Source organism: Ranitomeya imitator, chromosome 8 (assembly GCF_032444005.1).
Source record: "Ranitomeya imitator isolate aRanImi1 chromosome 8, aRanImi1.pri, whole genome shotgun sequence".
In the NCBI taxonomy this organism is placed as follows: Eukaryota; Metazoa; Chordata; class Amphibia; order Anura; family Dendrobatidae; genus Ranitomeya; species Ranitomeya imitator.
This window is the reverse complement of record NC_091289.1, coordinates 191,930,693-191,952,424: the sequence shown is the minus strand read 5'-3', so window position 1 is coordinate 191,952,424 and position 21,732 is coordinate 191,930,693. Positions and strand designations below refer to the sequence as shown.

The window sequence follows — 21,732 nt, the reverse complement described above, 5'->3', positions numbered from 1 at the left end:
TTTGGAACCCGTCCCAGCTTCCATGCAAACCCGTCTGTCTTTCTCCAAAAGCTTCAAGTGGAAACATAGTTGAACCGTTCCACTCAAGCACCTCTGTGTTCCTTCAGTCTTTCCCAACTCGCCATTTACTATAAAAAGACCATTTCCTGGAACAATCTGTTCTAAATGGGTCAAGTAAAGATACAAATTTCCAATATCAAATGCCCCAAAGTGGCAACTCCCATTATAGCTGCCAAATTAGGAGAATGTTAAAATCCCTGCATTTTCAGACGGAGCGCAAATATATCAATGGAAGGAAACTAATGACTTACAAAGTAGCAAAACTTTTACTTTACTTTTAATAAGTTTGTTCCAGCTTGGAAAGTTACAAAACTTTGCAAATCACTGTATTAGAGGATTTGTCTTACATCTGTAAACAAATTGCATGTAAGTGGCTTCCAAACCCCTGATTTTTCCCAGTCTGTGCCTTAGCTGCACTGCTATCCTCCGGAGTACAGATGATGGCAGTGATGGCTCAGCACCTGTGTATCACTATCTCTAATCTGCTGTAGGAGACTGTTCTGATCAGCCGAAGACTCAGCGGTGGAGACTGGAGCTGACAAATCACTGCCATCATCTGTACTCCAAATGAGTATGTTCTGACATTAGCGCCACTGAAGGCAGCATATGGGAAAAGCCGCTGCGGAAGCCACTTACCTGCAAATTTTTACAGGGATGAGTCTGTGTGCACTTTTATGCTCTCTGCTATTTTCAGGCTTTTTTGGTTTTTGTTCTGTAAACCCGACCAGCCTACCGCAGGCTAAGAGTCGTTCAACACTGATCTGAAGTTGTGAGGAAAATGACGCATGAGCACTAGCGCATAAGCTACAATTGTTCTGTGCATCCATCCTATGGTCCGTCCGTTGCTTACATGGACAGAGCACTGACAAAAGAAAACTTGTGTTAATGTACCCAAAGGCCTACAAGAGGTGGAGGAGGACTACAAAACTCGCTAGTTTGTGTCTGCAAAATACATTCTTTGAGATCTACAACATGCATTAGCTCAGACCTACAAAGTGCACAGGAGAATGCTCTGGGTGAGGTCTGTTTCATGTAGTGTTTGAACCTACAAAGTGCCTAAAAGTGCACTGGTCATAGTCTACACATTGCACTGGTCATGGTCTACAAAGTGCACTGGTCATTGTCTACAAAGTGCACTGGTCATGGTCTACAAAGTGCACTGGTCATAGTCTACAAAGTGCACTGGTCATGGTCTACAAAGTGCACTGGTCATGGTCTACAAAGTGCACTGGTCATGGTCTACAAAGTGCACTGGTCGTAACCTACAAAGTGCACTGGTCATGGTCTACAAAGTGCACTGGTCATAGTCTACAAAGTGCACTGGTCATGGTCTACAAAGTGCACTGTCCATGGCCTACAAAGTGCACTGGTCATGGTCTACAAAGTGCACTGGTCATGGTCTACAAAGAGCACTGGTCATAGTCTACAAAGTGCACTGGTCATGGTCTACAAAGTGCACTGTCCATGGCCTACAAAGTGCACTGGTCATAACCTACAAAGTGCACTGGTCATGGTCTACAAAGTGCACTGGTCATAGTCTACAAAGTGTACTGGTCATGGTCTACAAAGTGCACTGTCCATGGCCTACAAAGTGCACTGGTCATAGTCTACAAAGTGCACTGATCATAGTCTACAAAGTGCACTGGTCATAGTCTACAAAGTGCACTGGTCATAGTCTAAAAAGTGCACTGGCCATGGCCTACAAAGTGCACTGGTCAAAGCCTACAAAGTGCACTGGTCATGGCCTACAAAGTGCACTGGTCATGGTCTACAAAGTGCACTGGTCATAGTCTAAAAAGTGCACTGGCCATGGCCTACAAAGTGCACTGGTCAAAGCCTACAAAGTGCACTGGTCATGGCCTACAAAGTGCACTGGTCATGGCCTACAAAGTGCACTGGTCATGGCCTACAAAGTGCACTGGTCATGGCCTACAAAGTGCACTGGTCATGGTCTACAAAGTGCACTGGTTATACCAAATAAGCCCTCAATTACAACCACGGAGGACCGTGAGAATAAGGTCAACCTACAAAATAGTCCTCCAAAGAAAAGAGATCATATAAAAGTAATTTTTATTAATAAAAATTACTTTTATATGATCTCTTTTCTTTGGAGGACTATTTTGTAGGTTGCACTAGTCATAGTCTAGAAAGTGCACTAGTGATGGTCTGCAAAGTGCACTGGTCATGACGTACAAAATGCACTGGTCATGGCCTACAAAGTGCACTGATTGAGGCCTAAAACATCTTCACACTGCAGAAAGGGCACATTGTATAATTCTGTAACTGGCGGGTCACGGGCCGGCATTGTTATGACCATGATGGCATGTCCTTTGCTAAGATGTTCCTGTTTGTTGCATGCACGTTGCCTGCCTCATTCTGTGTGTGTCTTCCATAAATTGTGTGTGATTAATGCCCAAACTGTTTTTGTTTTGTTTTGTTTTTTTTTTGTTTTTCTTTTTCCCTTTTTGTAGAAATTATTGAATCTACCACCACTAGTCCTGTCACCAACTCAGGTCAGTGTCCACATAGGCTCCAGTATGCCTGGGTACTCTCTCTGCTTCGCCATATCATCTGGCATCTTCCAAGCCGGCTGTCGCTGCTGCTGTTGTCGTTGTCTGTACATCGCTCTTTTTTATATGTTTGTTTGTCCCTCATCAGCTGGAATCTAACATCTCTTCTATGCAATCAGCCATTTTGTGGGTTAAAGTTCTAAACTTATCTCGAAATTTGATGTAAAGCGCGTCACCAAATAAATGGCCTTACCAAAGAACATAGCAGACTGTATCGTTTTTTTCTAACTTGACCTACAAAGTATCACCGAAAAACATGACGTCCAAAGAACAAAACGTTCTTCTGATGCTCTCGACCAGATTGGGTCACGCACTGCTGCTTCTTATTCTTGGCCGTTGTCTTTTTCTCACTTTCACGTGAGTTGACCGGGTGCTTTGGAGAGATCCGAGGACCATGATTTACTCTTGTCCTTTTCTCCAAACCTTCTGGTCTCCAGTTCCACCACTTCCATTTTTCACGCTTCTGTGATTATGCCCTTAGAACCATGATCCTGGCTATGGCCACCATGACATCGCTGTTATCTTCTCTCTAGATGTTACGAGATTTGTTTTTTTTTTTATAGGATAAGATGAAACTACCCACAAAATGGCTGCATAGACTTAGCTCATGGGGTTACGGAAAGATGGCGAACTTCTAACCAGAGCAAATACGGAAATGGGTCAAATGCTGGAAATAACGCGCTTTAACAGTCTACAGCTTCTTCTTTACTTTCTGTTGTTTTTATGCTTCACAAATATCTATTTCGGGGAACTATATCGGTATTCCCATCGGAGGTATTCATGGCATTTATGTGGGGAGTTCACGAGACTTCTGTTCTCCAGATAGGCAAGGGTGGCAGTGGTGGAATCGGCAACTGTCCTTAGACGTAGTGCTAAAAATGCCTGAGATGGGAATACCCATTTAACTAATGAAAGTTTTCAATAAATGTTTTTTTTTTTTTTCAGAGAAACGAAAAACATTTCTATGTTAACTTTTAACTTTTCACAGAATGTTATATACCGTAGTTTAATAATATAGAACCTCGGTCCTCGAGGAGCAGATTCATCCTGGGTCTTGGCTGAAGCGGGACAAGTCCAGGACATGGAGCAGACGGACCCTTTGTTCCTTTACATTGGAGAAGGGGTCTGACTTAGCAGCCAGCCCCCTTCATACAACACCGAATGCTCTGCCCTGTGACAGAGCCAGGACCCGGGATAGATCGGTCCACTGGAGGATCGGGGCTTCTGGCCCAGTGCAGCCATATTAGTTATGTAACTTTTTATTAGAAATGTTTTATAATCATTATTTACCTGGAAAACCCCGGACATAAAGGTAATGAGCTGATTTGCCGTTTGCTCCACGTTAGGAGGCTTTAGGATACATTTTGTAGTTGGGATTCATCTTTGGCCCATTGGGGTGAAAAAATAATTTACCCTTTGTGTCCTGGAGATGGCAAATCAGCGATTCGGCCCAAATGATTGTCTCCTCTCTAGTTGGGTTGTCCGTGTGGGAGTTGCATGAATTTGCGCTGGTTTCTTGCCGTCCTCCACCGTCTGCTTGAACCACAGGTGTCATGTATGAATGATCACTGCCCGAGAACCATAGAACCGTGCGCCGGCTCAGAGATGTTTTTGGGTTCAGAACTGTCCCATATTCCTCTTTTTCTAAATCCTATTACTAATCCGTTCCCACCAACAACTCATTTTCCCAATATGTTTTTGAGAAAGAGTCAGTGCCATAGCATGGGGGACACAGTGGTTTCCCCAGGAGCCACATTTTTTAAGGGTGCATCATTTTGGTTTCTTCCCCACCCCACTGGGGATCTCTGCTGCACTGCAGGGCGCCAAGACACACAGCCTCTCCCTGGAATGGCGCACGGGTGCATCGAGCACAGAACACAGCTGCATGAGTATAGAAGCTTTGTGATCTTAGGCACTGCCACCAGTTCATATGCAGAGTGCCGCAACCAAGATGAGTTTGTCATCGACTGCTGCGCTCTGCATAGGCAGTGACTAAGTTGACAAAGTTGTTTTCAGCATAAGGAAGTGAGCTTTTGTCATCACGATCACTTCCTATGCAGTGCACAGAAGACAAAGACAAACTCATATCCACTACTGTGCTCTGCATAGGCAGCAATCAAGATAATAGAAGCTGAGAAGCTAATAAATGAAGACCGTACCGGATCATGTGCACCGGGTTTTCCTGCAGCTCTCTGCTTCTCCTTGTCCACGAATCAAGGGGCACAAAATACTTGCCTTCCCCAGGCTGCTGGTAACCCACCCAACGCCCCGGGATAAAGGCGTTGTGTATTCCTTTGTATCTAATGGAAAGTTCTGCATTGTTGCTATATATTTTGTGCCTCTTGTCCTCCGTGTTCCAGATCTCCACCTGCTCCTTATGAACGAAAACATTCCCAGACAATTGGAGGCCGCGCAGATTCCAAAAAATGTTTTCCACAACTCGGTAGATTGCACGGATGAGAATTCAGATGAAGACTCATCTGGTTTTTTTGCCGATCAAGGAAAGAGATAACTTGTAATTAGAAGAATATTAGGACGTTGTAACTAATCTTTATAAAGTGATGAAACTTCATTTATGTCAACCAGAAAAAAACCCTTTAAACGATGTGGACACCATTGGAGACATTTTCTACTTGGGGCTAAGGATGATTGGACCCGAGGACCTCCGGATTCTGGTACCCGACCCAACGTTATGTCCAAAGTTCGGTTCGGGTACCAGAACTTTTCCCGAATTTAAACATGAACCCGAACCCCTATGAAATGTATGGGGACCTGAACTTCGGAGCTGGAAAATTCTCCCTCTCCTCCCGAACTTCCAGGGGAAGTCCGTGTTCGGAGTTCAGCACCGGATATGAAGGGTCTGGTACGAACCCCTAACTTTAAAGTTCAGGTTCGCTCTATTTGGGGCTAAAAAAACATTTTTGCAATTGAGTTTGACTTTTACACGTTCTTTGTTTCCCTGCACAAAAGGAAGACAATTGAATTAGGAACTCCCCTCCAGAATGTGCTCGCTGGCCGATCCTCAGTTAACTCATTCTATAACCAGCAGGGAAATAAAGTCTGTAAAAGTCTAATGGCGCAAATTATGTAATGAATCCCAGTTGTAAAAATGATTTTTCCTACCCCCTCCCCAATCGAAAATGTCTCCAAATGTGTTCATATGATTATAATTGACAGGTGTGGATGCGGATCGGAGGGGGGCGCTCAGCGGGTGCCAGAGACATTGGTTTGGTCTGGAGACTCGTTGGCCGTAGATGTTTCCTGCTTTCTGCTCTGACTAGTAGGGGGAATCTTTAGTGGAAGACCCCACCTGTCCTAGTAAACCAGCAGGGGCGATAAACCCATGAATCGACTAAACAATCTCCTTTGTCCGTCACCTCTGGAGCAGAAATTGCTGCATTTAGCACCGAATGATCTAGCTGTAGCATCTAGGGCAGAGCATGTGTCCGCAGCGCACAGACGGAGCCGACACCGCAGAGCCAATGAGACGGATTACATTCTTTGTGTTTGGACAGATTTCAACATCGCTCTTAACGAAAAAAAAAAAAAAGAAAAAGTAATTATTCCTTATGTGCCCCGTCCCTGCTTCTCAGCCCAATATTCTGTGAGGATTGGATGACAATGGCGCCACGCAGGTATAAAGTGACCTATTTTTGGAACTTAATTTAAAACAACGAGAATTAAATGGTAAAATGCGGTAATGAAATGTCATCAGTCACTTTGGCGAGCCGGATCTCTCGTTCTGATGGCAGAAATATCCGCGTGTTTATCTTCCTTTATTTCTTCGCTGCAACAATTTACTTGATGGATATTAATGCAGCAGAGACGATCGCAACAGGTGACGTGAAGAAGTGACAAGTCTCCGTTGATTTTAATGCCCCCATACTGAGACAATCCTATCAAGCGGGCATAAAAGCGCGGCGTCGGTACATTACGCACTTCTGTCTTCTGTTTTCTTTTTCCTCCGCTTCTTATACATTGTTTCTCTGTCTTATTCCGTCTTCTCCGCTCTCAAAGTTTTGCTCGAGAAAATGCTACTATTATTGTAGTCTTTTATTGGGAACTTTTATGGCTGATCCATGCAGATCTCACCTCTGGGACCTGCATCTGGAGAACAGGGACCCTTCTTGTGCCGCTGGAAATACATCGACGACTCCCTACATTCACTTCTATAGGATTTCTGTGAATTTACCCCAGAGCGAAATATCCCTTTATGGTCTTTAAAGAGCCAGAACTGAGATCTGCGGATTTTTGGCAGCCGCAACAATGTATTTAAATCTTCACATGTAATACTCCATTTCTCCTCTAGTGGCCGCTAAAGAGATGAGCTGTATGGGGGATCCCAGGAGCCAAGACTGTGGCAGGCAGGTGATCACTGCGCGGCTCTTACAGAAAATGATTGCATAGTAATGGGCCAATCCCTATAAAAGGAAATCCCCTGCCCCAAAACACACAATTACCCAGTATTTAGTTATCGGAGTGGGAAAGGGGGTTATGTAAACTCTTGAGTGATGTGCGATTGGTCCTATTCCCTCTGTGGTGGCCACATTAGTTGATCAGCGATTACACTTATGGAGACTTTCATTCTTTATAACTTCTACATATGAAATTGAAAGTTTTTGCAATGTTCAGATTGAGACTAAAATCCAAAAGATTTGATATTAAGGGAAACAATATTGTCAGAAGCTCAAACCCAAGAAGCCAATTTCGAAGATCACTTTTTAGTTTTTTGATAAATTCGTCCATCTGCAGTCACCACTAGGGGGAGCTCCATGTACAGTGGAGAGTTCTATGTATGCAGTGAGCTCCCTCTAGTGGTGGCTGCCGGTAGTGAAATGTCATCATTTCATGGCTCATCAATGTAGAGGATTGTATGAAGATTTAGCAAAACTTGTTTTTCTTTCTTTTCTTATTTCACACTTTACATTCACATCCAAAGCTGCTTTTAGATGAAAATGATTAAGCTTCATTCTGGTCAGTAACTAAACAGTTTAACCAGGGGAAGGTAAAACATAATGCAGCTAAAAATGAGCAGAAGTTAGGAAAACTATCTATCAAGTTCCCGATTCATCATCATATTTACTCCTATTTTTTTTTTGTTTTTCTTGTTTTACGGCGGCTTTCTGTTTGGCACCAAATTTTTCTAAGTTGCGTCTCTATTTTCTGATTTTTCCTCTTGTCTTTTATTCTCTATTTTTTGGATGTGATTTTTCTTATCCAGGTGTTTCAAAACGTTGCACAATTTTTGCACAAATGTCCTTCCAGTCCCCCCACCCCAGAGCGTTTTTTTTTTTGGGACACTTATGCAAATGTTAGAGTTGCATGCAATATTTTTAATGGAACTCTTTTTTGCTTTAAATAGGTGCAGAATGTAAAAGACAAGAAAAGAGTATTTTGGATTTTGAGGACTTTGACACGTAAAAGTAACAAAAAAAATGATTATGACAAAATGGAATCGGGCCCTATATATTGCAAATAAGTCTCCAAAGTAGATTTTTTTTTCTGCAGTTTTCGAGTGCAGCCACTAGAGGCAGCGTCTGTCACCTGTAACTTTGCATTAAACTATCTCCTTTGCTTTGTAAACAGTTTGGTAAATAGCTAATCAGCCTACGATACAAGATAACAACTGTCCCCGGAGACCGGAGAAGCAAAATGTATTAAATTGTGATGAATTAATCTACATACTCATCGAGTGAAGCCAATTATGCAGTTTGTGGTTGGTAATTGAGTACTGATTAACCTAAGCAGTGCAGTGATTACTTATGGTACCTTTCAGATACTAAACAAACATTATACACGACTTTTCCCGGATTTTGTGCCATTTCTTAGGATCGTGGCTGCATCTTTCTTGCATTATTTGCACTGAGATTTTTTATCCTTTGGTGTCTGAGCTCATTATATTTGATGGGTGTAGAAATATTTTGTAATTGTCAATATTTTGAAGCCATTTTTACATAAAACTTCTTAAAAGACATTTCTGCATTGAGTCAGAAATCTGCAAAACCTTGAGTCATCGTCTTATGCCAAGTTATTAAAGTTTGTTCAGCCGGAATTGAAATCATGAAGAGTTCTCGACCAACTTTTTGAAGGATCGAAATATTATGTAACAAACCATAGATGTATTATTATAAGAAACATGGCTGCATAGCTGACAAAACGGAAAAAAGTGGATCATTTCATCCCCATGACACCGACCTTTCCTATAGGACTATTCCCGGTATCATTGCCTATCCCCTGTCCACTGGTGGCGACACTGATCGCCTGGGGTTATAACATTAGCATCCATCTTTGCCCGTCTTGAGTGGAGTGTATTAACCCCTTCCTCCCCCCCCCCCCCCCCCCCCCCCCGGGGCACATGCGATTTGCACACTTAGTCATGTACCCACGAGTTCTTCTCCCTAATGTTCTCAATATTCAGTGTAAAACTGAGAGAAGCAGAAGAGAAGCTCGATGTCACAAGACCACAAGTATGAAGTTTGCATATGAGTGAAGTGTCCATGTGACGACTACTGGAACCTGCAGAGCTGAATCCTGACATTGCAGCTTCTGAATTCTCACAACTAATGGAGGGGGTGGCTGCTTGGCACATTGCTGCACATAAAAACTTGTATGTGAACAGCGCCACATACAAGTTTTTATGTGCAGCAATGTGCCAAGCAGCCACCCCCTCCATTAGTTTGGTAGCTGGTGAGTGGCTGCCTCATCGGTTATGCTGCACCTGTGTTGTTTCTATTTTAACCACATGGGTCCACTGCATCCTGTTAGTACATTTGTTTGGAGGCCTAGGCAGGTAAGAACCTCTGCCGTGTTTTGCTGTTTTTTCTAATCATTGGAGGATCTCTGAATCCTCTTTTTGTGCTTTTGCCCCTCACTATATTGTCTGCACAAAATACGACCCCCACACTGTCCCTCTTATGGTACATGCTCTTCACACTGACCTCTCCTTTCCATACCGGCCCCCTCTTCACACTGTCCTCTCATACTGTGTCCCCGCTATAGGGCCCAGTACTTATACTGTACTCTCTCATCACACTCCCCCTCCTTGGTATACTGTCCCCTCCTGGCTGTGCCCTTACACTGTCCCTCCATGCTACGAACCCACTACTCCGTTTCTATTCTGCCCTCACTCACTTTTCTGCCCCATGCTGTCTCCTCACACTATTCCCCTCCCTCCTCATTCTGTCTCCTCTCACATCCCCCTGTTCACCATACTGTCTCATATATTTACCCCCTCACTTTCTACACTGCCTGCTCACCTGACTCCCCATGCTGTGTCTGCACACATCCCATCAGCCTCACTCCCCATACTCTGTCCACATACATTTTTCACATCGCTACTCATACTGTGTCCACATACATTCCCCCATTCGCTCCTCATACTGTCTGCACCCATCCCCCCATAGTTTCCTCATACATGCCCCCTATTCCCCAGTACTGTTTCCTCATACATGCCCTCCATTCTCCCGTACTGTTTCCTCATATATGCCCATTATTTTGCTCTACCCCACCCCATCTTTGCTCTCTTCATCACCTCCATCTTTGCCTTCTCCACCACCACTATCATTGCTTTCTGCTCCACCACCCCATAATTTCCCATTCCACAACCTCCATCATTTCCTCCTTTCCCAACACTCCCATCATTGCCCATTCCACCACCTCCATCATTTCCGCCTTTGCCTTTTCCACCACATCCATCATTTTCTCTTCCCCCACCATCCCCATCATTGCCCTTTCCACCACCATCATCATTGTCCTTTCCGCCGCCATGACCATACTTGTCCATTCCACCACCTCCATCATTTTCTCCCCCTCCAATATCATCAGTGTTCTTTCCACCACCATTCTTGTCCATTCTACCACCTCCATCATTTCTCCCCCCCCTCATTATTGCCCTTTCCACCACCTCCATGATTTCCTCCTCACCCACCATCATTGCATTCTCCCCCCACCACCATCATTGCCCATTCCAATTTCCACCTCCATCATTGCCCATTCCAATTTCCACCTCCATCATTGCCTCCCCCCACCCCCATCATTGCCCATTCCACCACCTCCATCATTTTCCCCCCACCCCATCATTGCCCATTCCACCACATCGATCATTTCCTCCTCCCCCTCCATCCCAATTATTGCCCACCCCCCGTCAGCCCCATCATTGCCCTCACCTCTCCTCCCCGTACAAACACACAAAACCATTTACCTCTCTGCTCATTCACCGGCAACGCTACGCATGCACGCATGCACACACACACATCACCTCTCACCTATATACACACACGCAGAACACACACAGCACCTCTCACCTCTATATATACACACACAACACACACACAGCCCCTCTCACCTCTATATACACACACACACACACACACACACAGCACCTCTCACCTCTATATATACATACACTGCACCTCTCACCTCTATATATACACACAACACACACAGCACCTCTCACCTATATACAGACACACACACACACACAACATACAGCACCTCTCACCTATACACACACAACACCTCTCACCTATACACACACACAGCACCTCTCACCTATACACACACACAGCACCTCTATATACACACACACACACACACATTCTCTCACCTCTCCTCGCGCTCTGCCGCAGCATCTCATCGCCTTCCTCTGACACAGCCGGCCGCTGGCTGATGACGTCATCCAGCAGCGCTGCCTGTGTGAGAGGAAGCGCAGGCAGGAAGACAGATCGCTGCAGCTCCGCTGCTATTTTCTCTTGTAGGTAGCGGAGCTTCATTGATTTCTCCCTGCCCTCCACAACCACCCTGCAGGGGCCCCCTCCACCGCCGGGCCCCATGCGGTATGTCCGCACATGTTGGGAGCCGGCACGCTGCAGCTTCTCTGTGCTGGCTGTCAGCTTGACAGTCGGCACAGAGAACAGCCGATTCTCAATCCGGGGGGCGGCAGAATGCAGCCGCCGGGGGAGACATTGCGGACCGCTGCATTAGGCTGCCCGACTGTGCCCCCCTGCCAGCTGCGCCCGGGGCACATGCCCCGGCTGCCCCCCCCTAGATACGCCACTGAAAAGAACATAACTGTATTTTAGGTTGCAGTGCACGGACCAATGTTATTAAATGGGGCAGTGCAGGTGAGCGATTATTTTCACTGATCAAATCTGCCCGCACAAGACACGGAGCGGAGGTCTGCTCCATTCAAGACTGAGCTCTGCAGAGCCGGGTTCCCAGATTTCAGAAGCCCATTCTTTGGATTTCTGGGATCCTGAGCTAACAGTAAGGTGTTCTCCATCCTACGCAAAGGGGACAATGTATGATTCCTTTAGAATAGATAATAGATGGATAATAGAGAGATAAATAATAGATAGATAGAAAAAATGGAACAGCACTGTATAGAAAAAAAGCATGGGTGCAAGGCCCCCCAAACAAATATCCATTTGTAATAACGATTGCAATCTAAAAAGGAGGCAGCACTCCAATAAATAGTGGAAAAAAGTGGACTTTATTAGCCCATATGATGTGACAACATTTCAGTTGTGACCCACCTTTCTCAAGAAGCCTAGGGGACAATGTATGATTCCGTTACCAATGATGGATAGATAGATAGATAGATAGATAGATAATAGATAGATAGATAGATAGATAGATAGATAGATAGATAATAGATAGATGATAGATAATAAATGATATATAGATAATAGATAAATAGATAATAGATAGATGGCGAGATAGATAGAGATAGATAATAGATAATAAATGATATATAGATAATAGATAGATAGATACGATAAATAAAAGATACAGTAGATAATTTGATACTGACAAATATCACAAAGAACTGACCTAATAAAATATCACTGTCATTGTTATATGTATACTAAAAACAACAGAATTAATTTAATGGGGTCTTCTTACTAAATGCATAAATTATTATATATGTATATCATCACCTGCATGGGGGTCTGACATTTGGGACCCCCACTAATTGCAGTAACATTGATCTACAAGATGGGAGCGATTCTGTGCCTCCTTGAATGTCTCCATCAGTCCCCTAGAAGTCGATGCAGCGGTGGTCTGCTGCACATTGTTGTCCCCATCACTCCGGGGGCTTTCTAACCCCTGTTGTCGTACAATTACCACCTTTCGGCCCTTCAGCGTTCATACATTTATCACATAATCTGTGGATTGTGGAAAAACCCCTTTAAAGGTGGAAATAAATCAACCTTTTTTCTGGTTTTTCATGTTACAAAACAATGGAGCGATTCCCAGCAGATTTTATGACCTCAGAATGGGACATCGGGAATATCCGGTCGGGGGGCAGCGGGGGACAATTGTTTGCATATATTGATCCTTGGATCACCCTTACACCATGGGCGCTGAACGCTGCTGGTGAAGATCAGCAATACTGAAGAAAAGTGAGAAAAATCTGCACTGGGAAAATAACAAATCTTTATTTTGGATATATTTTCTCATATATATATTCTCATAAAGTAGAAAAAAACTGATGTGTTTTAAATCCGCGCTTAGTCGTAATTACTCTTTAGGATCACGGGAAAAACTTACAAAAGACATAAGTCCAAATCATATGGAAACACAACAATAAGATTTCTTAAAGGGATGGGGCTTGTGACGCTGTTTCCTGCCTTGGAGGCATCTTGCTGTATCAGTGCTTGTAACAAGATACATTGTATCATAGATAAGCCCCGCCCATTTCCTGCCAGACAAGAAGAAAAAAAGGATGAAAATGTGTCAATATTTGGCGGAAATTCTAGAAGTAGGTGGGGCTAAGCTAAAAAGGCGGAGCCATATTTGTATAAAACGACGTGTTTTGCAGAATTAGGAATAGGTTGAATTAATTTTTTTACCTCTTTTTCAGGTTTGGTTTTTCTCCTTGCAATACTTTATACTTCAGCAGTCTCTAAATCAAAGATGTGCGATACGTGGGAATGAATGACACCGGCGCTTTAATAAGTCTTGTTCACAGCGATGCGCGGACACGTGATCTCCGCCAGCACAATGTGGCTCAGATGACTGCATTAGCATTTTCTGGTAATACAATCCATCATTACTGGGCCAGCGTAGCGTTTCATGTAGCCGGGGAGGAACCGACGTGACCTACTTATTTTCAGATTCATTTAGAAACTCGGCTAAGCGATCGGGTTGCTTATCTCTAAAAATTAGCATATTCGAGCCGACAGTTAAAAAAACATGAAATAATAGAGATTAATTTCATTTTTCGTGTAACCTAAAATAAGACGTCTCAGAGCGGTGACTCCGCGGTTTGATTTATTCATCAGTCTCATCAGTTCCTTAATTGCTGTTTGGTATAAACGTCAGTTTTTGCCGCATCTTTACAATTTGATGTCTTTCAATACTGCGCGCCTGCCATATGGTGAGTTAGAAAGTCTCTATCTGGAGACTGTTCAAAGGTTTCTTCCTTTCTTCTTTTCCTTTTCAAGTCCTTCGAAGTGTCTTCCAATAGAACAATCTCTCATCAAATGTTCTTATTAAGTTACTGAAACAGATAAAAGGGACGTCCAGATCACAAACCCAATATTCATCTATTAGGCAATTCTGAATTAATCAACTTGGGTCATCTCTTCAGGGGTGCAGCTCTGGAGTAATGTATGTACACAGTGACTGCACCAGCAGAATAGTGAGTGCAGCTCTGGAGTATAATACAGGATGTAACTCAGGATCAGTAATGTAATGTATGTACACAGTGACTGCACCAGCAGAATAGTGAGTGCAGCTCTGGGGTATAATACAGGATGTAACTCAGGATCAGTAATGTAATGTATGTACACAGTGACTGCACCAGCAGAATAGTGAGTGCAGCTCTGGAGTATAATACAGGATGTAACTCAGGATCAGTAATGTAATGTATGCACACAGTGACTGCACCAGCAGAATAATGAGTGCAGCTCTGGAGTATAATACAGGGTGTAACTCAGGATCAGTAATGTAATGTATGTACACAGTGACTGCACCAGCAGAATAGTGAGTGCAGCTCTGGAGTATAATACAGGGTGTAACTCAGGATCAGTAATGTAATGTATGTACACAGTGACTGCACCAGCAGAATAATGAGTGCAGCTCTGGAGTATAATACAGGATGTAACTCAGGATCAGTAATGTATGTACACAGCGACTGCACCAGCAGAATAGTGAGTGCAGCTCTGGAGTATAATACAGGATGTAACTCAGGATCAGTAATGTAATGTATGTACACAGTGACTGCACCAGCAGAATAGTGAGTGCAGCACTGGGAGTATAATACAGGATGTAACTCAGGATCAGTAATGTAATGTATGTACACAGCGACTGCACCAGCAGAATAGTGAGTGCAGCTCTGGGGTATAATACAGGGTGTAACTCAGGATCAGTAATGTAATGTATGTACACAGTGACTGCACCAGCAGAATAGTGAGTGCAGCTCTGGGGTATAATACAGGATGTAATTCAGGATCAGTACAGTATCAGTAATGTAATGTATGTACACAGTGACTGCACCAGCAGAATAGTGAGTGCAGCTCTGGAGTATAATACAGGATGTAACTCAGGATCAGTAATGTAATGTATGTACACAGTGACTGCACCAGCAGAATAGTGAGTGCAGCTCTGGGGTATAATACGGGATGTAACTCAGGATCAGTAATGTAATGTATGTACACAGTGATTGCACCAGCAGAATAGTGAGTGCAGCTCTGGGGTATAATACAGGATGTAACTCAGGATCAGTAATGTAATGTATGTACACAGTGACTGCACCAGCAGAATAGTGAGTGCAGCTCTGGAGTATAATACAGGATATAACTCAGGATCTTTACTGGACAAATAGTGTTTTTTAAATTACTTAATTTGTATATATATTTTATCAGTTGTTAGGTTTGTGTTAACACTGAGCAGTGTCATTAGTTACTTGCATTAATAAGCTGTCTTTTTGTTATCCATCACTACGGCATGTGTCCTGCAGTCTCTACTGGCTCAGCACAGGATTATATATTAGAACTAGTCCTTATTGCAGAGCTATGACCAGCAGCGCATAGCAATGTATATACAACATATGCCCAGGCTCGGACTGGCCCACTGGAGAACAGGGGAATCCTCCGGTAGGCCGCTGTGATGGAGTCCTAATGATCAGTGCTGTTACAAGTGATACCTTTTTCTTTAAATTGTGAATAATGTCATCATTCATTAAACACGCTAGCCAAATCAATTGTCATAGGATTACCGCTACAGTGTGGAGCCAGAAGACCGCAGCGTCTGATTGCTCCTACTCGGGCGCTAAGAAGCACTTTTCCTTCATTTTAAATGTGTTTATTTCTTCTGGCAGAACAGGGGTTAATCGTCCATGTTGGGAATCCCTGTGTGCACAGCTGAGCTGGATAAGCCACTCCTTTCCCCTTTGTAATTTGGGCTCTGATACTAATCCTTGTCAGAGCTAGCATTTGCTGCATGGCTAATGGTAGAGAGGAGCACATATGAGAAGGAGAGTTGGAGGAGTTATCAGTGATTGTTGCTTGGTTTGTATGTGTGGCAATTTCTCATCCTTCTCTATTTAGGTTTATTCCCCTACCTCCACACCCCGGTGCATTCCTCTGTTACATGTGAGTGAATAATTTGTATGTCTGGAGCTTTCTGTTAGCCCTTGTCTGTGTTGCTTTGTTTGTCGGGTTGGTGTACTATGGTGCACAGTAGCGTCCCCTCTTACCTGGGTGAGGGAAGAGAACAGGCGGAGGACTGACTCAGGAGATAAGACAAGGGTGGAGGCCCTTGCATCTTCACCTTCAGAAGTATGCTGGGGAGTTGGGCGAGCTGATTTATTACTGAACCAAAAAAACTTCTACACAAAGACACCATAGTGCATAGATATCCAACCGTATGTGTGTACAGAGCTGCCATTTTACCCATGTGCCATCAAGATAACTGCGAAAAAATCTCCATGCTGATTTTAATACAAATTCTGCTGCAAAAGGTGAAATCTGCATCAAATTCCCATAAAATCTGCATTTAAATATAAGCTTTACAGAAATATGTGGCTGAACTCTGTGGCGTAAAGTGCCAGCGTGCACCCACTGTGCTCATGGTTGTAGCATAGACACAGACCCTGGTTGCAGAATATATATATATATATGGATCGCCCCCAGACACAGGGCCACGCGTTTCGGTACCGGGCCTCTCTGGTTCTGAGGCTGTCACGGTGGCTAGACCGGGTCCGCGACCCTGCTAAGGGGCGTCCAATGAAAGTAGTGGAACAGTCTGTCAGGGGTTCGTGACGCCACCTGTGGTGTTCGGTCAGGGTGACCGACGCTGCTGTGGGGTCCGCTGGGGTGATGGAATGGCAGCCGGATGGTATAACTTCCCACAGGTGAAGTATGTCCCCAGGGCTTCCCAGTGGTGTAGGTGGCAATGGTGTGAGGTGCAGTCAATAATGAGGACACAAGGTTGCAGTCTCTTTACCTCTTTACTGAAGACTTCAGGATCCTCAATCCAGAGTACGTTTAACAGGGCTGTCTGAGACCGGCCGGTCCGATGGGCACATCCAGAGTTTCCTTCACAGATGGAAATTGTTGCCTACCAATAGCGCCTGTGTGTTGTAGTCCTACCCTGCTGAGCATTCGGAATACTCCTCACAACTGCTGTTCTCGTTCGTTCGTTCTCTACAGCTCTCTCTCTCGTTCTTTTGTTCCAGATGTTACTAGTTTCTCGTCCCCCAGGTATGTTATGGCTAGGACGCCACCCGTATGACGAGAAGGCTTGGAGGTCTTCCGGGACCCTAGAGACGCCCCTCTCCCAATGTTGCCCCCTATGTCTTCATAGGTGTAGTAAGGTAGACAGCCAACCTATGACTAGCTGTCCAGCGGAGTTTGAAGTAAGACCTGAAGTCAGTTACTCCCGCGGTGTTCCGGCCACCGACTACGCGCCTCAGTAAGATGTTGCCTCAATCTCACGGCACGACTCCTACTGGCTCTCCTTTGTGCTTGATCTCGTTTACACTGTTCCACAATATCCTTCACTTCGTGTCTCTTTCTTAGGATACCGCCGCAAGGTGTGCAGGCGTGGTTCCGTTACGTTCTGTTCTGTCGCTAGGCACCTGCCAGGTTCCCACGCCCGACAGGGACCCCCCTGTGTCTTCTCCATGCAACACCCCCTGCCACGGGATGTTGCCTGAATCCAGCCCAGTCAGCTTCTGCCTAACTTCCTCCCCAGCCCCTAGTTTTACCAGTGTGAGGAGTGGCCCAATAAATAAAGCCTTTTTCTCCCCCTAGTGGCCGGAGTGTGAAGTGTAATGTGTTCCGGTGATACCTGGTCAGTAGAATTCCTTCAGTGCCATCAGACGTACCGCTACTCGCCTTAGCGGCAGAGTGCCATACTGCAACGACCAGGTCTCTGGGGCGCTGTATATATATATATATATATATATATATATATATATATATATATATTAAAAATAACCTGAAATATGAGAACATTTCCACTGGGGCCTCCGGTAATGATGCCGGGAGCGGATCTTGATTGTTCTGTTGCCTGCAGCACGTACGACCCAGAATCACCCGGCCTGTCTGCCGTGTGTATAATTTCCCGCACTGGAGCAGATTTTTGGGGCTTCTGCAGCGTCTCCTGATTTACTGGCTGCTTACTAGATTATTTTTACGCAGCATGAAATCTTCTTTGTTTGAGCAAAAGAACAGAAATATAGATTTTTCTCCTCGCCTGTTACTACCATAGTCAATAAGAATCTGTCTCAGCAAGTGTAGTTACTGCAAATCTAACGGATAACCGCATTTCCGCATGTCAACTCATCGCTGCTATATGGAAATGAAAAGAAAAATGTGAAAAACACATTCACATTCTATATACACAACTTATCTGATGTGCCGCGGCCCCGGAGACAAGGGTTTGGCAAGTACAGGCATTTATGGTCAGTCGTCGTCTTTCCTGCCTATCCTCTAACCCCCTATCTAAGGGGCGGGGGGATGGGCAGGGAATAAAGTCTGACCAGCATTGTACACGGACAGTGATGGGACCCTATGGAGGACAGGTGTGTGCCCCGTCATGGCTCACCTGCTTGTACTACCACAAGTTTACGTGTGTGTATATATATATATAGATAGATATATAACATACACACATACACATTACACATACAAAGAACACGCGTGCATACAGACATATTTATATAATACACACATACACATTACACACGTATATGCATAATACCATAATACACACAGGCATGTACAGTGGGGCAAAAAAGTATTTAGTCAGTCAGCAATAGTGCAAGTTCCACCACTTAAAAAGATGAGAGGAGTCTGTAATTTACATCATAGGTAGACCTCAACTATGGGAGACAAACTGAGAAAAAAAAATCCAGAAAATCACATTGTCTGTTTTTTTAACATTTTATTTGCATATTATGGTGGAAAATAAGTATTTGGTCAGAAACAAAATTTCATCTCAATACTTTGTAATATATCCTTTGTTGGCAATGACAGAGGTCAAACGTTTTCTGTAAGTCTTCACAAGGTTGCCATACACTGTTGTTGGTATGTTGGCCCATTCCTCCATGCAGATCTCTTCTAGAGCAGTGATGTTTTTGGCTTTTTGCTTGGCAACACGGACTTTCAACTCCCTCCAAAGGTTTTCTATAGGGTTGAGATCTGGAGACTGGCTAGGCCACTCCAGGACCTTGAAATGCTTCTTACGAAGCCACTCCTTCGTTGCCCTGGCGGTGTGCTTTGGATCATTGTCATGTTGAAAGACCCAGCCACGTTTCATCTTCAATGCCCTTGCTGATGGAAGGAGGTTTGCACTCAAAATCTCACGATACATGGCCCCATTCATTCTTTCATGTACCCGGATCAGTCGTCCTGGCCCCTTTGCAGAGAAACAGCCCCAAAGCATGATGTTTCCACCACCATGCTTTACAGTAGGTATGGTGTTTGATGGATGCAACTCAGTATTCTTTTTCCTCAAAACACGACAAGTTGTGTTTCTACCAAACAGTTCCAGTTTGGTTTCATCAGACCATAGGACATTCTCCCAAAACTCCTCTGGATCATCCAAATGCTCTCTAGCAAACTTCAGACGGTCCCGGACATGTACTGGCTTAAGCAGTGGGACACGTCTGGTACTGCAGGATCTGAGTCCATGGTGGCGTAGTGTTTTACTTATGGTAGGCCTTGTTACATTGGTCCCAGCTCTCTGCAGTTCATTCACTAGGTCCCCCCGCGTGGTTCTGGGATTTTTGCTCACCGTTCTTGTGATCATTCTGACCCCACGGGGTGGGATTTTGCGTGGAGCCCCATTTCGAGGGAGATTATCAGTGGTCTTGTATGTCTTCCATTTTCTAATTATTGCTCCCACTGTTGATTTCTTCACTCCAAGCTGGTTGGCTATTGCAGATTCAGTCTTCCCAGCCTGGTGCAGGGCTACAAATTTGTTTCTGGTGTCCTTTGACAGCTCTTTGGTCTTCACCATAGTGGATTTTGGAGTCAGACTGTTTGAGGGTGTGCACAGGTGTCTTTTTATACTGATAACAAGTTTAAACTGGTGCCATTACTACAGGTAATGAGTGGAGGAAAGAGGAGACTCTTAAAGAAGAAGTTACAGGTCTGTGAGAGCCAGAAATCTTGATTGTTTGTTTCTGACCAATTACTTATTTTCCACCATAATATGCAAATAAAATGTTAAAAAAACAGACAATGTGATTTTCTGGATTTTTTTTTCTCAGTTTGTCTCCCATAGTTGAGGTCTACCTATGATGTAAATTACAGACGCCTCTCATCTTTTTAAGTGGTGGAACTTGCACTATTGCTGACTGACTAAATACTTTTTTGCCCCACTGTATATAATACATATATATTACACACATATATAAACTACGCACATACACGCATGTGTATGCATATACATGTATAATGTGTGCTCCTTCATTCTAAGATTATACTGCTGCTTCGACTTCTTGGCTATCCCTGACTACGCTACGTGCTGCTCCTTTAAGCTACAATGCTGCTCCTGTGTACCGACTCCTTGGCTATCCCTGACTATGCTACATGCTGCTCCTTTAAACTACAATGCTGCTCCTGTGTGCCGACTCCTTGGCTATCCTTGACTACGCTACATGCTGCTCCTTTAAGCTACTATGCTGCTCCTGTGTACCGACTCCTTGGCTATCCCTGACTATGCTACATGCTGCTCCTTTAAACTACAATGTTGCTCCTGTGTGCCGACTCCTTGGCTATCCCTGACTACGCTACGTGCTGCTCCTTTAAACTACATTCCTGCTCCTGTGTACTGACTCCTTGGCTATCCCTGACTACGCTATGTGCTGCTCCTTTAAACTACAATGCTGCTCCTGTGTGCCGACTCCTTGGCTATCCCTGACTACGCTACCTGCCAGTGCTGCCCCTAGTGGCTGCAATACCACTACTCCAACCCAGGTCAGACTATAACAGTGTCAGAGCGCAGCTTACTTGTTGCGCACTAACGTCATGGAGATTACCACTGATCACTGCCGTCTGTCCCCACGCTCAGTCCACTGTGAGCCGGCCGATGAACTGCAGTAACCTTCATGATGTCGCGGCTAGCACCGTGAGCATTTTCTCATGGTGCTAGCTGGAATCTCATTGAGGTAACTGCAATTCATCGAGCCGCTCACAATGAGCTGCCCGCGGGAACTGCAGCTTCAGTGACCTGCGGCAACCTCAGAGGCATCGCCGCTGGTCACTGAAGCTTCGCTCTGAACTGTCGAATCATGCCACCACTCATGGTGTCCAGATGAAGCACAGATAGATTACGGCGTGGGACAAATGGATTATCGTCGGGCAGGTGAGGAATATGGTGTTTTTTATTTTTTTTATTTTACTCTAATAAATAGGTGTGAAGTATTTATTTATTTATTTCAATTAAAGGACTTTATTCTGGCTGTGTATTTTTAATAATTTGACTATGGGGTTAGTAATGGGGGCGTCTTATAGATGCCTCTCCATTGCTACCCCCTTGGCGTGATGTCAGTGGCCATAATCTAGTTTAGCGGAGGTCACCATCAACAATATAGTACAATATTCTATAAACAAACAAAGTGACCGTCCTGAGACATGTCAATAGC

The 21,732-nt window shown here is 44.3% G+C and overlaps 1 protein-coding gene across 2 annotated transcripts in view; it reads left to right on the top strand.

The window, feature by feature from the left end:
- The window catches only part of NEGR1 (neuronal growth regulator 1), a 626,547-nt gene that overhangs the window by 535,560 nt on the left and 69,255 nt on the right, over nt 1-21,732 (top strand). The window contains exon 7 of one of the 2 annotated variants that reach the window (XM_069738273.1): nt 2,532-2,573. The exons of the other annotated variant lie outside the window; for it this stretch is intronic. Coding sequence (XP_069594374.1) covers nt 2,532-2,573 — 42 coding nt within the window. The remainder of the gene's footprint in view (nt 1-2,531; nt 2,574-21,732) is intronic. 2 annotated transcript variants of the gene reach the window in all.